The sequence below is a fragment of the Vitis vinifera genome, chromosome 4 (genome assembly GCF_030704535.1).
Source record: "Vitis vinifera cultivar Pinot Noir 40024 chromosome 4, ASM3070453v1".
Lineage (NCBI taxonomy): Eukaryota > Viridiplantae > Streptophyta > Magnoliopsida > Vitales > Vitaceae > Vitis > Vitis vinifera.
The window spans coordinates 14,507,002-14,521,932 of NC_081808.1; the positions used below are offsets into that span (position 1 = coordinate 14,507,002).

Consider the following 14,931-nt stretch of genomic DNA (forward strand, 5'->3'; position numbering starts at 1 on the left):
AACGAGGTCGTGTTAAACAAAAATCTGACAATCTTAGTTCAAATTGACTGGATGTGTTCTTTAATTTGACCAAAGGCATGAGTGGATTTCTTCTAAGTGATCAATTTTGAAATAAAGAACTAGACAATAAGTTGTATTCCCTTAAAAATCAATACTTATGTTTCTATGTTGGCTCTCTTATACATTGATGGTTACACATTAGGTTTCAAAATTGAGATTATGATTAACCTTGACCTTTGAACTTAAAACCTCATTCTTGATGGATGTATGCAATCTAAAGTAACTTACTTGATTTATTACTGATTAAGCTAATATTAAGAGTTTTTTAACATGATCTACCTAAGTTGTTTTCAGTTATGTTTCCTGAGTCTTTTTTTTTTTTTTTGTTAGCATTTGTTTAAATTTGATTATTCCTAGTTCCCAAGTTCGCTTGGTTTGTTTTGTTGCTTCTTTTTGAACTAGCTTTAAGATTCAAGCGCTCGAGCACTACTCCCAATGCTCAAGCGTTGTAAGTTGCATCCAATGCTGCTTCGAGTGTTCATGATGCTCGAGCACTAATTTGCATCAAGCGCTCCTATTGCCCATATAAGGGCCATCCAGCTCGCCCTATTCATTTCAAACCTTTTCGTTTCTCTTTAAGCACTCTAGGTTGTCATCATTTTCTAGTTTGAGGTTAGTTCATTTCATATTTTTCATTTCTGCTCATATAGTATTGTTCTTTGCATCAAGTTTAGCATTTCTAGAAAATTAGTTTTTCTTCGAATTTTCTTTAGTTTTTCAGTTACTTATGTCCTTTCGTCTTCTACATTAGATATGGCCAATCATAGGCATTAGAGGTAGGTGACTCCTCTTGGGTCACTTGAGCCCATCCAGGGCATCTCGCTCCAGGGTCCTTTTGACTTGGATGCACTTCCAGTTGAGTGCTTTCATCGGCAGGAGGCATGAGACCGTTACTATACTTCTTTTTGCGATCATAGAGTCGAGGTCAAGCATGCCTTCCAAGACATTGTCCTTCCTGCCATCATCCATGAGTGGGGTTGGGAGACTCTATTCTCTCTTTAAGGGATTTACTATCCCCATCTTGTTCACATGTTCTATTACGAACATTCATTTAGTTGTGGTTGAAGTCACCTTTCGAGTGACTATGTACAGTCAGTCATTCCTTGTTTCTTTATGCTCCATCTGATGTGTCCTTGGCATGTTGTGATTAGAATCTCACATTCCTTCCTTTTCCCTAGAGGTTCAAGCTCTCACCCGAGGGGAGTTTGATGCCATTTTGACTTCTCTATGTTGTTTGATTGAGGAAATGAGTTGGAATTGGATTATTTAAGATTTGGAATAGTACGAAATAATGTATGATTTGGTATTGATATTACTAGATATGTAAAAATGTGTTTTTAAGTAAATGAAATGTCTTATATATCTTTGTTAGGAAGTGTTTGACTCATTTGCATGTGGATTGTATTTACTATCTTATTAGGAGAGTGTTGGTGCATTCATTATTGTGTGTATTTTGGTTGCTTGTTTGTAGGATTAAAAAAGGAGATCAAAACATTTCGAAAAAAATTGAAAGATCGATTAGCATTTGTGAAGCACCATCTCAAATTGATTTAAAAATACTTAGCCACCCATGTGTTATATTGAGATTCATGTCATGGAGTAAAGTTTTCAAACTAAATTAGTCCAAAGTCTCCACAAAAGCTGCATGTACCTGTATAACAAAAATTTATACGATAGGTCACAAAATTTCTAAAATGCTTTTTTGATCAGAAAACTCGGGGAGTAAAAATCAAGGCCCAAATGCCTTTACTGCGTAATTTGCAAGAATTTTGTGGCAATGATAACAGATTTTCCCAAATTCAAACTCCTTAAACGTCATTCAACCGCCTATTAGACTCACGCTCTCCCCACCTCTCTCTCTCTCTCTCTCACACACACACACACACATTCTCTGTTCTGTCTGTGCTCACAAACCATGGATGCTGAAGAACCTGGTATCAGAGACAAGGCCCTGGAGCTCCTAGGCTCTGACCCGCAAGCTCTCCAGACTAACATCCTCAACCTCACCTCTCCTGACCCTTCTCTGCACTCCAATGCGCGGACCCTTCTCGCTTACCTTGGCAGACACTACACCAACAGTGTCTGTTTTCGTGTTTCTTGCCTCATCCTTTCCACAAGTGACGCCTCCATTCGGGAAACCATCGTAAACTTTCTCAGACTACTCCTGACAGCCTCAGGCTCCCACTTCTGGATGATCCTCTCCATCATTCACCGAAACGATATCAAACGAGTATTTCTTGAATGTCTTGAAAAAGAAACTTCAACAAGAGTTGCCAAGATTCTCTGTAAGTTGGCTTTGGATGTTGCAGTCGAGTCTGAATGGCCTGAGCTTGTGCCATTCATGCTTAGGTGTTTTGAGGCTTCAGATATTCGTGTTCAAGAAACTAGCCTTTTCTTGTTTGGTTTACTGTCGGAGACTCTCGGGGGAAAGCTGAGTTGTGAGCCTGACAAGCTGCAGTCACTGTTCTTGAAGTGTTTGGGTTGTGAGAATTGGAGGGTCAGAGCTGCGGCAGTGGGAGCTTCGGTGAGATTGATTGTTTTCTTGATGGGTACTTCATCTAATGACTTGTTGGAACAACTAAGTGCCCCCATCATGGACACATTCGATGATGCTATGGAAAATGGGAAAGAGAGATATGCCAGAAAGATTGTCAAGCATTTGACAGTGTTAATGAGGAAGAAACCAGGATTCTTGAGGAGCCGAATTGATACTTGCATTGCATATATGTTAATTATGGCAGAGAATAAGGTATGGAGTGAGAAAAGCAGGCACCTTGCAGTTAAATTCTTGATCACTCTTGCTGAAGAGAGACACCAGGGTTTTGCTATGCTGCCGGACAAGATAACTAGGATCTTATCTCTATTGTTCAAGATGGTAACCGATATTAAGGATGTTAATTCTTGGTTTGAGGCAGAGAGCCACCATAAGAATTCTGGAGAAACAAACAATTGCAGTTATGGGAAGGAGAGCTTGCGGAGATTTGCAATTGCAAAGCATGTAGATATCACTGACGAGAAGTTCATAACTATGTTGGCAGAATATATAAATGATAGAGAATGGCAAAAGCGCCATGCTGTACCTGCTACCTTAGCTCAAATGATTGTGGGATGCTCAGAGGTATTCATAGTTTACTGATTCTATGTTTGAGATTTTCTCATTGATGGAGATAGACTAATTCTTTTTTGATTTGTGAGGAGCCATTTTTGTCAAGTATTAACATGGCACCTGGGCAGATGCCTCATAGTCTTCCTTCCATTGCAGGAAATGCTAGCAGATCTGACGTCAGTTATACAAATTGCTTCAATATCTTCCCAAGATTCCCACCCCCGTGTGCGTTGGGCAGCTATCGATTTACTTGAGCAACTCTCCAAGTATTTGTGCCCTCAACTGCAAAATCAGCATCATCAACTTGTCATTCCTCTATTAACAAAAGCTTTGCTTGATTTCCAGAATCCCAGAATACAGGTATTTGTGTTTGCAAATATGTGCTATGTATGCATTGACAGTTGATTAATGATGCAATTCTTTATTTTCCTTGCAATCGTAACATCATGTGCCCTGGAACAATTCAAGTTGGTGGCAAGTACTATATCCTCATTAAACGTGACAGTATATTGATTTGGATTCTTTGCCGAGAAACTTGTTAATGTTTCATATCTTAATTGCTTACCTCCATGCCATCCTAACGAAAGCTGTTTCCTAAGACTGGATCTATCTCTACATTGAACAAAATTTTATGACTTACCATAATAGAACAAAAGCAGAGTTAATTAGGTTGTGTTCTGAACATTAGACAGTTTTAGACATAACTGGGACTGGCCGTCCATCTTCTAGCTAGAATGCTGAATTTGTCAGACAGAGGAAATTTCAGAAGAAGGTTTATCTACAGATCTTCAAATTTACCAATTCCATCAGTATCCACTGGCTACTAGAAGATAAAATTAGATAAGTGAAATTTGAATACAGAGTATTAAGCACAACTTGGAGGTCTTGTCCTCAGTCTGGAGGCCTTTGCAAGTGAGTGTGAAAAATTTATAAGTGGAAGATTCTCCCCTGATTGTCTTTAGCATATGGTCATAGAATGTGGAAAACTGGCAGGTTACAATTCAAGAGCTTTTATGATCTCTTTCATCAGGGTGATGATACGGAAAGGACTGTGGAGAAATTAGATCAAGATTGTATATCTTAAATATTGTTCAAGCATAGTACACATAATGAACTTATTCTATTTACAGTTTAGTTTCCTAAGAGTTGTTTAAGTTGAAGTTATAATGTATGGCTCTCTCTCTCTCTCTCTCTCTCTCTCTCTTTTGAAGCTTACCTACTCTAATTTTTCCCCATAATGAGAAGAAGAGTCATGTGCCTCCTCTGTTTGGAAAAGTTGCCTTTTATAACAATACCACTTTAGGGTTTTTATTATTTCTTTTACTTAATTTTTGGATATGACTTTGTACAGTCCTCATTCAAGTTTACTAATTATATATCACATGGTTGGATGATGTATTTATATGTTCTCCTCTTCTTCTCAGTTATTTACTTGTGTCTTTCTATTATATTTATAATACAATTGTCTAAAAACTTTACAGCTTAGTAACATTTCAGCATCTAAATCAGCTTTTGTGTCTCTCTCCCTCTCTAGGAATCTGTCTTTTTCACTTTGCCTCTAAATCTTTTGCTCTCATTTTTTTTATTTAATTCTCTTATCATATTTGGATCTGCTTTTTTTTTTTAACAAATCAATGTCTTTATCAATTTGCTGTTGCTTCCCTCATAAGCTTGTCCGGATGGTTTTCTGTCCTTGAGTAGCATCTGGAGTTCCAAGTGTGGATTTAGCTTCAGCTGTTGAGATTCTTCTTTCTTTAAAGTTTCTTCAAATGTGCAATTACCTTGGTATGATCTTTCTTTATGTAGGCACATGCTGCTTCAGCAATTTCGTGCTTCAGTCAGAGTTGCACCTCAAGCATCTTAAAACCTCACCTCGATGTTATTATGAGTATGTTACTTAAGCTCCTCCAGGTACAGTCTCATCAGAAACCCCTTGTGATCACTTATCACTGGGTACTTATTACTCATCTTAATGTATCAGATTTGCACATTATGCATGAATGCATTTATACCTTTTTTACCCTTATGCATTTGTATGATCATATTGCCTTCTTACTCCTACTTTGTCTATTTTTCACTATTGATTTGTATAAGTTTTCATGCTTACATTATCTGCAACATTCAGAAGGGGAGCCAATCATTGAAAGAGGAAGCTTTAACTGCTTTAGCATCATTAGCTAGTTCATCACAGGTACTTCTTGAAATTAAATTTGCTTTTAGTTATATACTTAATATGCCAATTTTTTTTTGAAATCTTATATATAAGTTAAATTTCATTTTGATCATACTATATATGTTTTTGCAGGAGCACTTTCAAGAGTACTATGTTGCTGTTATGCCATACATAAAAGTTATGTCCATGCAAGGCAAGTCTAATCACAGGCTCCTTGCCAAAGCCATGGAGTGCATTACAATGATTTGGATGGCTGTCGGAAAGGAAATTTGTCGTAAGGATTGTCAAGAGGTGATTATATAGAAAATGAGAGTAGGCACAGAATTTTTAGTTTTCATTTATATATGTGCTTATATATGTCTTGTATGTCTTGCAAGGTTGTAGAACTGCTAATCTCATTGCAGGAATCTCAAATGGAGACAGATGATCCAATGAGAATCTGCATATTAGAAGTATGTTGTGTGTATGTACATTGTTTTTGCAAATTTTTGTCCATTCAAACCGTCTTTTATGAGATGAATGCATAATTTTGATGCAGGTATGGGGCAGACTTTGTAAATGCTTAGGGAAAGAGTTCCTTCCTTATATGAATGTTGCTATGCCACATTTACTTCAATCTGCAGCTCAACCCAAAATTGATTTTACCAATGAATTACTGAATGCAAGGTAAGGTTGTATTTTGAGAAGCCCAATATAAAATTTCTTTAGTGCATGAAGTTGATCGAATGTTGTTATACTATTCTTAAGGATTGTTCTCATAACCAATTTCATGGCTTCAAATGATGTGATTAAAACTTCCCAGGAAAGGCCAAAATGCACATATTTTGGTCAGTGACTTGAGATACAGATTGTTTTACTCATTTGGGCGCATTCAGTGTTTTAATTATTTAGGATGAGAATGGAAGATCTATTCAATTAATTTCCATCCATTAGGTATTTGGATGACTTATGATTTCTAAGTACATTGATTGTAGCACTTGTATTTCCCAAAACTTTTTGGTTTCATCTTAAGGATGTATGTCTATGCAGTCTTAACCTACTGGAGGAGAAAGCCTCAGCTTGTAACATGCTCTGTAGTTGTGCTGCTGAGTTGAAGGAAGACTTTCATTTATGGATTGATGAGGTTGGTTACAATGCAGAATATATGGATTTTTCTTTCTCTTACCTCTCTGACATATATGAAAATAATCTTTTATGTAGGTTGCTGACACTTTAATTCCACTTCTCAAATTTAATCTTCATCAAGAAGTTAGAATGGCTGCTGCTTCAGGTAAGTAGCATATGTACTGGCAGCTTCTTCCATTTATTTTTTCTTCGGAGTTCTATGATTTTTTTCTTCTAATAATTTTGATGAGTTTTACATATGCTTTACATATTAGCCATGCCATTGATATTGGATTCGGCTAAATTAGCTGTGGAGAAAGGGCATATTCTAGAAGTTGATGAATCTCCTGTTATGAAACTGTCTGCCCAAATAATACCAGCTATGACGGCAGCTCTATATATGGTAATATTATTGGTGTGCTGAATTGAGCTTATATTTTTAGCAATCGAAGCTTGCCTGGACAGTGAGACAGATTGAACTGCAATTGACTTACAGGAGCCCAAGGCAGAAATTTGTGCAAGATTTTTGGGCTCATTGAATGGATGCATACAGGTCAGCCATATACTTTGATAAATCTGGACTGTACTTCAATCTGAAATCCAACCCTGGAATCATGAACGTTATTAGATTGCTTATTTTGCTGTATTGCTTGAAAGTTGTGCTACTTCCTCTATGATGCATATTCTCTCTTTCAGATCTCTGGACCTTACCTGACTGACAATGAGGCTAAGTTCCTCATGGATGAGATAACAAAATTCCTCATAGCTAGATCACTTAGAAGACATGCAAGAGAACAAGGTGTAGCACAAGACTCTGATGCAGGAGAGAGAGAACTGCTTAAAGAGGAAAGTGGGAATGAAAAAGAAGTCTATAACAATGTCAGTCTTCAAAATGTTTTTCAGATGAGATTTGGCTATTAATTAACATTATTTTTTGATTGCTTGTACAAGCACCTTGAACTTGGATTTGGTTCTGGCCCTTTTTTTCTTTTCCTTTGGAACAGGTTGGTGATTGCATGGCCACTTTGATCAAAAGATTCAAGCTATCTATAGTGCCCTTCTTTGAAAAGCTTTTAATATGTGTAGCACGTACCTGGGTAAGTTACTTCTTCAAGTAAATCTACAATTTTTCTTTTCTCCTTCCTGTATCTGAAACCTATCTTGTAATGGCTGCTTCTAGTTTTGTTACAAGCTGACAACAAATATTAGCAAGCAATAAAGAAGTTCCTCTAACTTTGTGCAATGCCTTTAGGATGTAAAGATGCTTCACCAGAAATTCATTACCATGATATATAGTTTGTGTATTTCTTTTTGCCTTTTCTTATTTGTCGATAAATTCTTTGTATTTATTTGAACAATAAGCGAAAAGTCTAGTTTTGACAAATTCACAATGATTGAACCACCAATGATTCCTCAATGCCAACCTATACCATTTCCTACACCATTATTTGTTTCAAGCTCTAATAAATGTTCCAGTCTTTCTTGGATGCTTCCTATATACCAGGGTCTCAGCTCTAGACATCCTTGACAGTTGAATTGAATGCCTGTGCCTTCTTTTTTTTTTTTTTTTTTTTTTTTTTGTTAGTTTAAATCGTTCTGCACTCCCTTTTCTTACCAATTCTTTTCTGTACAGGTTGATAGAACAACTATAGAGAAAAAATTGGCAGTCCGCATTTTTCATGAAGTTGCTGAGCAATGTGGTGAAGAAGCATTAAAGCAAGAATACTTCCTTCAAGTTATGTAGTTTCAAAATAGTGATAGTAGCTTAATAGATTGATATCAGCATACTTCTATCCCATTTTTGAGCAGGCATTATCAGTCTTATCTGCCCTTCCTATTAGAAGCTTGCAAGAGTGACAAGCCAGAAGTTCAGCAGGTTTTTAGACTTACTTAGGTCTGTGGGGGTTATACACCTGATAAGTGAAGCATATCATTGAAGCTAAAATGTTTATTTTTGCCAGGTAGCTGCATGGACAATCGGCATTTGTGCAGAGTTTGGTGGATCTTTCTTCAAAACTATTGTTGATGGTAGCTTAGTTACTCTAATTTTTTATAGAAACTGGAGACAGATAGTATTATTATTACTACTAGAAGAGCCCTCTACACTTGTGTTACTACTAATATATATATATACTGACTATGCATGATCTCTTTTATTGTCTTATGCAGTGGCTCTTTCTAGTCTAAATTCTGTGATAAGCCATCCTAATGCGCTGCAGCCTGATCATGTAATGGTGCATGATGTTGCTGTTTCAGCTCTCGGGAAAATATGCTACTTCCATTATGACAATATCAAGGAAGCTGAGGTACTTACTTTTTCTTCCCTACATTTATATTAGATGAAGGTTTCAAATATGAGAAGACAATAACATCATGACAATACCAAATGTTCTTATTCTCTAACTTCCCACTCAAGGAACCCCCCCACGCTCAATTTGAAGAGTTTCTCGGGCGGCAGATGGGAGTAGTAGATATATCAGACATAGGTAGGATTCCCCAAAACTGATCTTCTTCTCACTCACTCTCCCCCTTGAGAAGTTTGGCAGAAGTAGGACTTGTTCTCAAAGAATGTGACTAACGAAATCGGGGATGGAAGCATTTATAACCCTTTTATTGGTAAATAGCCAAGAAATATGTATCTGATGGATTGAGGATTTAACTTACTCTTGTTCTAGGTATGAACATGGAAAAATGCAATACTACCAAACACTATAGGAGGTAGAGAAGAAAAAAAATGACTAAAAGTTAGGTAGATCCGTTTGAGGTTATTTACAATAGTGTCAAAGTTAGGAACATTGGTTAACATCCTATTAATCAAATATGAAACGTTAGAATAACTTTCCCCCAAATTGATTAGGAACTCTCATTTGAAATGTCAAGTCTCTGATAACAAATTAGACAATCAAGTTTCCTAAAAGCTCAAGATTATAAATTTGGACCCGCAATATATATCATGTACTCTTAACACCTGCCTTCATATGTAGTCAGTCTCCTTTTGGGCTAAAACATATGGCGAGGTTTGAACACATGACCTCTTGTCAAATAAGGCTAAAAAAAATCCTACAATCAAGACTAAATTACAACTATACAAAAATGCAAAATAGAAATAAACAATCCTAGGAATATTTACATAATACACAAGGAAAGGAAATTGAATCAAAATAAATTGATTTATTCTCTTGAAGGAAGAAATCAATCAGTGACCGTATTTATTTCCATATAGATTATAAGACAGTGAGATAGAACCAAATTTCTGATCTTCAACAGGGATAATTTATTTCACGAATGTCAATTTTGACAATTATCAATTGGGGGTTTTACCCATTGCTATGCCTCTGGCTATTTTAGGAGGGAACCTTCTGCTAAGCTAGTAGAAGGCTGAATTGATTCAACCCCAGCCATCTACTCCTCAAATGCTATCTTCTGGCATCTGTGGGCTTTTTGTTGGCAAATAGTAATGTTGTTCAAGTCACCATATGCTTTAACTTTTTCCAGCCTTGTATAACTTTGTCTTGCTATCCGTTCAACAGGTGTTGTCTACATGGTTAAGCCATTTACCTATAACAAACTTGTTGAATGAGGCCAAAGTTGCGCACCAGTATCTTTATAGGGTGGTTGAAAGGTAAGGAGTTACTTCCTTATCATTTGGGGCATATGTGACCAGAATTTTGAAGAAACTAATTTCTATCCTCCTTATTCCTTTATATGCTTTGCTATATTCCCCCATAACTGGTAGAGAGATTGAAAAGCAAGGTCCATCGTGTGTTTCATTTTCAGGACAAAAACAGAACCCCTTTCCGTCTATCTTCCTTCAATTATCCGAGTGTTTGCTGAGGTGAAGACTCTATCCATGTTCTGACTTGTTAAATGAAGCACCAAAATAATTTGTTGCCATGAACCTATCTTTTCACTTTTGAATTTGCATCATTTTGGTTATCATGGGAATTAATTTTTCTTCTTCTTTTGCAGATTCTATGGGCAGGTAGTAACTTAGCCACTGCACAAACCGTCAGCCAGATGATCGGTCTTTTGAAGAATTCTAAGCAGACATTACCCACTGAATGGGCTTCAATCTGTTCATCCCTGGTTCCCCAGAGAAAGAACTTTTTGCAAGCTATATTGTCTGACACATAGTTGTCTTTTAACACCAGCTACTAGTTCAACATATGTTACCCAGTAGTCTTTCCAAGTACTCTGTATATTTTTCACTCAGCTTCTAAGATCAACCAATGTCCTTCTGTAGACATAGTTCATTCAAGTGATGAATGATGAATGAAGAATTCTGTGTTGGCAGGATCACTATACTTGTACCCATATCACAATAGTCTCAGAGGAGGAAGAAAATACAAGTAAAATTCTTCCAACAATGAACATATTACATATGAGTGGTTGGCAAGCCTCTAATATATGAAATTAAGATATAGAATTTGATATAAATGGTTGTTTAGTGGATTCAATGATATTATGTGGTTTTTTTTTTTTTTTTTCCATAGAATTAAGGATACTCCTTAGTTAAGTTTTGTGGATCATAATTTGCAGGAAAAGCATTTTTCAGAACTTTAAACTTGGTTTTATGTACCAAATAGAAAGTTTTATCTTATATTTGATTCTTATAATTTTGAGGGAAACAAAATATAAAGCAAAGTAAAAAAAAAAAATTAAAGTTAACAAATATTTTTATATGTTTCTTTAAATTCATTTCACTTCTTTTTTGTCTCTTTTATATAAAGATTAAACAATTTAAAAATATATAATGCTCTAACTATTTTTTAATTTTATATACATATATATATATATATATATATATATTCCATAGTACATCAAACAGGAGAAAATAATTTTCATTACTATTTTTTTTCTTTCATTAGTGTGAAAAAATGTCATATTAATTAAGGAAAAATTAAATTAAGCAACAAACTATGTAATAAAAGTAAATAGAAAGGGAAAGAAAGATGCAAACTTGTTTTTATAGTAATTCAACAAATCCTACCTACATCCACTCTCCTCAACCTCCTTTATGAGTGGGGGTTTCACTAGTTCAAGGCTTCCAACGCAAGTCTTCAAGCTTTACACTTGGATTCAATGGCTCCAATGGGCTCTTACAAGACTCTTCAAGTTCAATGCCAACTTGAAACTTAAACTCTCAACCTTTCACAAATAGGAATGTATAGCAATACTCAACCTAGCTCAGTACAAGCTCAATATAATAAAGGGTAGGATAAGAACAAATTGGTGCACTAAGATGGATTTCCAAGTGAAGAAATCAATGCACTTGAGTTTGAGAGTTTTGTAAGAGAGAAATGAGTAGGTAGGGAATTCAATACAAGTGTTCTCTTATCAATAAACACATAAGAGCTCTCAATTTATAGGAAACTATTCTCGGGCACCTTTTTCTACAGAGATAGGCCTCAACCGGTCGAGCTTTGATTCGACCGATTGAGTACCTATTGGAAATTAAATACACTGCAAGTGACCATTGAACATTTCTAAGATTTAACTGACCCTCAATAAGACCTCAACTGATGCTCAACCAAGAAAGGTAATGCCTTACCGAGAACACAAGTGTTTTGGAAGAGAGAAAAGGTAATTTGGTGCCTTGCGTTACTATAGAATCCTTAAAAGCATAACATGATGTAATAAAATTTAAAGTTTATTATTATCAATAAAGTTCATGTTTTCACTTTGATCCATCCTCACTTTTATCTATCCCATTTCATGCATTATACTTTGTAAGCATTCTGACCTGCACCTCTTACATTATATGTGACTTAGGTGTATTAAAAGTTTCACAAAAGATTCAAGTCACGAGTTTCTTACAAATGGATGACTAGTTCATAACTGGTTCATGGGCTTGAGCAGCTTATTAAAGGTTATAGTGCATTACCTCCTAATTGGAGGGATGGTTGATCTTAGCCATCATAATGGAGTTTCCATGGTGAGTGCACTAGTGTGTGACAAGAGTTACAGTGAGTCATGACATAAGGCTATCAAGTAGTCATAACTTCACCAAGTTGCTACATTATATTGTCTCTCAACTTTAAGGGAATATTGAGTTTATACTAAAGTTAGCAGTGACTTTGACTTACAGGTGATGTCCTCAAGTGATCGTATGTTCCCTATGGATTAAGTCACTGTTAATGGAAATTGGTAACAATAGGTATTCTCAATAAAGGCACCATGAAACAATTTATTTCTTTGGGTGACCCTAAAAAGGTGTGCTTCCTTAAGTGGAACTTGACATAAGCTCTAGGAGAGCTAAGATATGTTAATTTATCACACAATGAAAGGATCTATAATTCAAGGATAGTAATAGTAGTCTTAAGAGGTTGATAGTTTTCACCTTGCTAGACTATAGACACCAATTCATGGGGAGACTTTATACAACAAATAGCATATCATGGACTCAAACATTTAGTGTCCTGTTATCATGTACATAGCATATTAGAGTGCAATTGAATCTCTATTGTGGAATGTTAAATTAACTTCAGAATTGGATTTCGAGGAACCAATACTATCCTATGGCTCCTAGTGGTTCTTACTCAAGCTCATATACCTTGATGAAACGGTTTATGAGGATTGAATACACTCTAGGTTCACTTATGTGCATAAGGGCGTTTTGGTAATTTCATAATGCTGCACATGGGTTAGTAAATAATATCTCTATATCAGGTTAATTGATTGATTGGACAACCTTATTGGGCTAACTAATCAATTAAGATCCTATTTAGGGTTAGATTAAGTGATGTAGATCGTTGGTCGCCTCAAGTCACTTAAGTGTAATTAGGAAACCCTATAAATACCCCCTTAATGGTTAAGGTTTCTAGTTGGTCATCTTCTTCCACCGTCCAAAGAAAGAAAAGAGTTTTAGCCTCCACCATCCCAAACTTCCCACCATTTGCATGCTAAAGATCAAGTGGGAGTTATCAGACGAAAGATCATGGGTCTATGAGCTTCTTATAGTTACAAATCTTATCTTCTCTGAATGAAATTGATTTAAGACCTTCCATATCGAAGGTGATGTTTTCTAAAATACTATTATACATCATTAATGTTTTTTTAAAAAAAATGAATTTTTACTTTCTTTGCATAGAATCTAAAAGCCCTAAGGAGATTTCATGCACCTAACCTAAACCTGAGATAGGGAATGAGGTGAATCCAAAATTTCCTACAACCGGTATCAAAGCCTTGGGTTAGGCAAAACATGATAGAACCTTTCTAGGATGTGCTAACCATTGTTTTGAAAGGATGTTAAGCATATGTCAAAGTCAATAGGAGGCTTTGACCTATAGGTTAGACCCTAAAATGGTCATATATCCCTATGGATTGGGTTGTTCATGGAGGCTGATGGTAACAGGTATTCTCAAAAGAGGCACCATGATATCTCATGGATTGAGATAGTGTCCCCTTAGGTGATCCAAAAGACATGTAATCTAGAAGACTATTCCTTTAGTGGAAATTTGACATATGCTTCTTGAAGCTAGAGTATGTCAATTGATCACATAATAAGTGGAATATGTAACTAAAGGAATGAAGGGTAATCTTGATAGGTGATAGCACTAAGATTATAGACACCAATTCATGAGGAGTCTGCATGCAGTGGATAGTAGATCAAGGACTCAACCTTCCTCTCATTGTTATTTACATAAGGTATTAGAGTGCAATTGATTCTCTTTAGTGGAATGATGAATCAATTTCAAAATTGGATTCTAAGGGAGAAAATTATCCTATGGGTCCCAATGGTCCCTAATCTAAGCTCATATGTCTTGATGGCATCGTTTATGAGGGTTAGATTAGCTTTAGGTTCACTCTTGTGCATAAGGACATTTTGGTAATTATGCAAGGTTGCACAAAGGATAGTGAACAAGATTCTTTAGAGTGAGCTAATCGATTAATTAGATGGCCCTATGTGATTAATTAATCAATTAGGATACGTTTTGGGCTAGATTAAGTGATCCAAGTCTTAGTGGGCTCAAGTCATTTTAGTAAGGGAACCCTAAAAATACCCTTTAAGGGTTAAAGGTCCCATCACTTTTAAAGTAAGAGTTACCTTCCACCTCTAGAGAAAGATAGGGCTTAGAATTCCTCCCTTCCAAAGCCCATACTTTGAAGTGCTAAGATCGTGGTTCAAGTCATCGAGTAAAAGATCATAGGTGTATGAGACCTTCAGACTCTTTAGTTTTCATCTTCATCGACCAAAATTGATTTGAGAACGTCCAAATCAAAGGTAAAGGTTACTAATGACTTTTCTATAGATCTTAGAATGTTAAAAAAATTTATTTTGCTTATGTTACATAGGATTTTAAGGCTTAGGGTATTTTACATGCACCTATACGATCCAAGGCTTAGGAACAAAGAGATCCAGGGTTCCCAAATAAAGTTAGGAGTGAGGTTGATTTGAGAGCACTAGATGAGACTCCTATAAAAGTACAAAATACTATGGATCCAATACCAACCATCCTTGTTTCTAGTACATCGATGCCTCATCATA

The 14,931-nt window shown here is 36.0% G+C and overlaps 1 protein-coding gene across 3 annotated transcripts; it reads left to right on the plus strand.

The window, feature by feature from the left end:
• The first annotated feature begins 1,749 nt into the window (after positions 1 to 1,749).
• Positions 1,750 to 10,849, plus strand: LOC100245009 (uncharacterized). Of its 3 annotated transcripts, XM_059736337.1 has the most exons (20): positions 1,750 to 3,178; positions 3,323 to 3,526; positions 4,973 to 5,077; positions 5,292 to 5,357; positions 5,472 to 5,630; positions 5,717 to 5,791; positions 5,878 to 6,005; positions 6,369 to 6,462; positions 6,540 to 6,609; positions 6,719 to 6,846; positions 6,940 to 6,996; positions 7,140 to 7,322; positions 7,448 to 7,540; positions 8,077 to 8,319; positions 8,405 to 8,471; positions 8,613 to 8,749; positions 8,860 to 8,929; positions 9,974 to 10,065; positions 10,221 to 10,278; positions 10,413 to 10,849. In XM_059736337.1, exons 1-14 carry the CDS (start codon positions 1,976 to 1,978, stop codon positions 8,185 to 8,187), a joined length of 2,676 nt encoding a protein of 891 aa, XP_059592320.1. In that variant the 5' UTR covers positions 1,750 to 1,975; the 3' UTR covers positions 8,188 to 8,319; positions 8,405 to 8,471; positions 8,613 to 8,749; positions 8,860 to 8,929; positions 9,974 to 10,065; positions 10,221 to 10,278; positions 10,413 to 10,849. The 3 variants fall into 3 exon arrangements, with proteins under 3 accessions (XP_059592320.1, XP_059592319.1, XP_059592322.1); XM_059736336.1 differs by lacking the exon at positions 8,860 to 8,929; XM_059736339.1 differs by lacking the exons at positions 8,860 to 8,929; positions 10,221 to 10,278; positions 10,413 to 10,849 and having other exon boundaries at positions 9,974 to 10,066.
• The last annotated feature ends 4,082 nt before the right edge of the window (positions 10,850 to 14,931 follow it).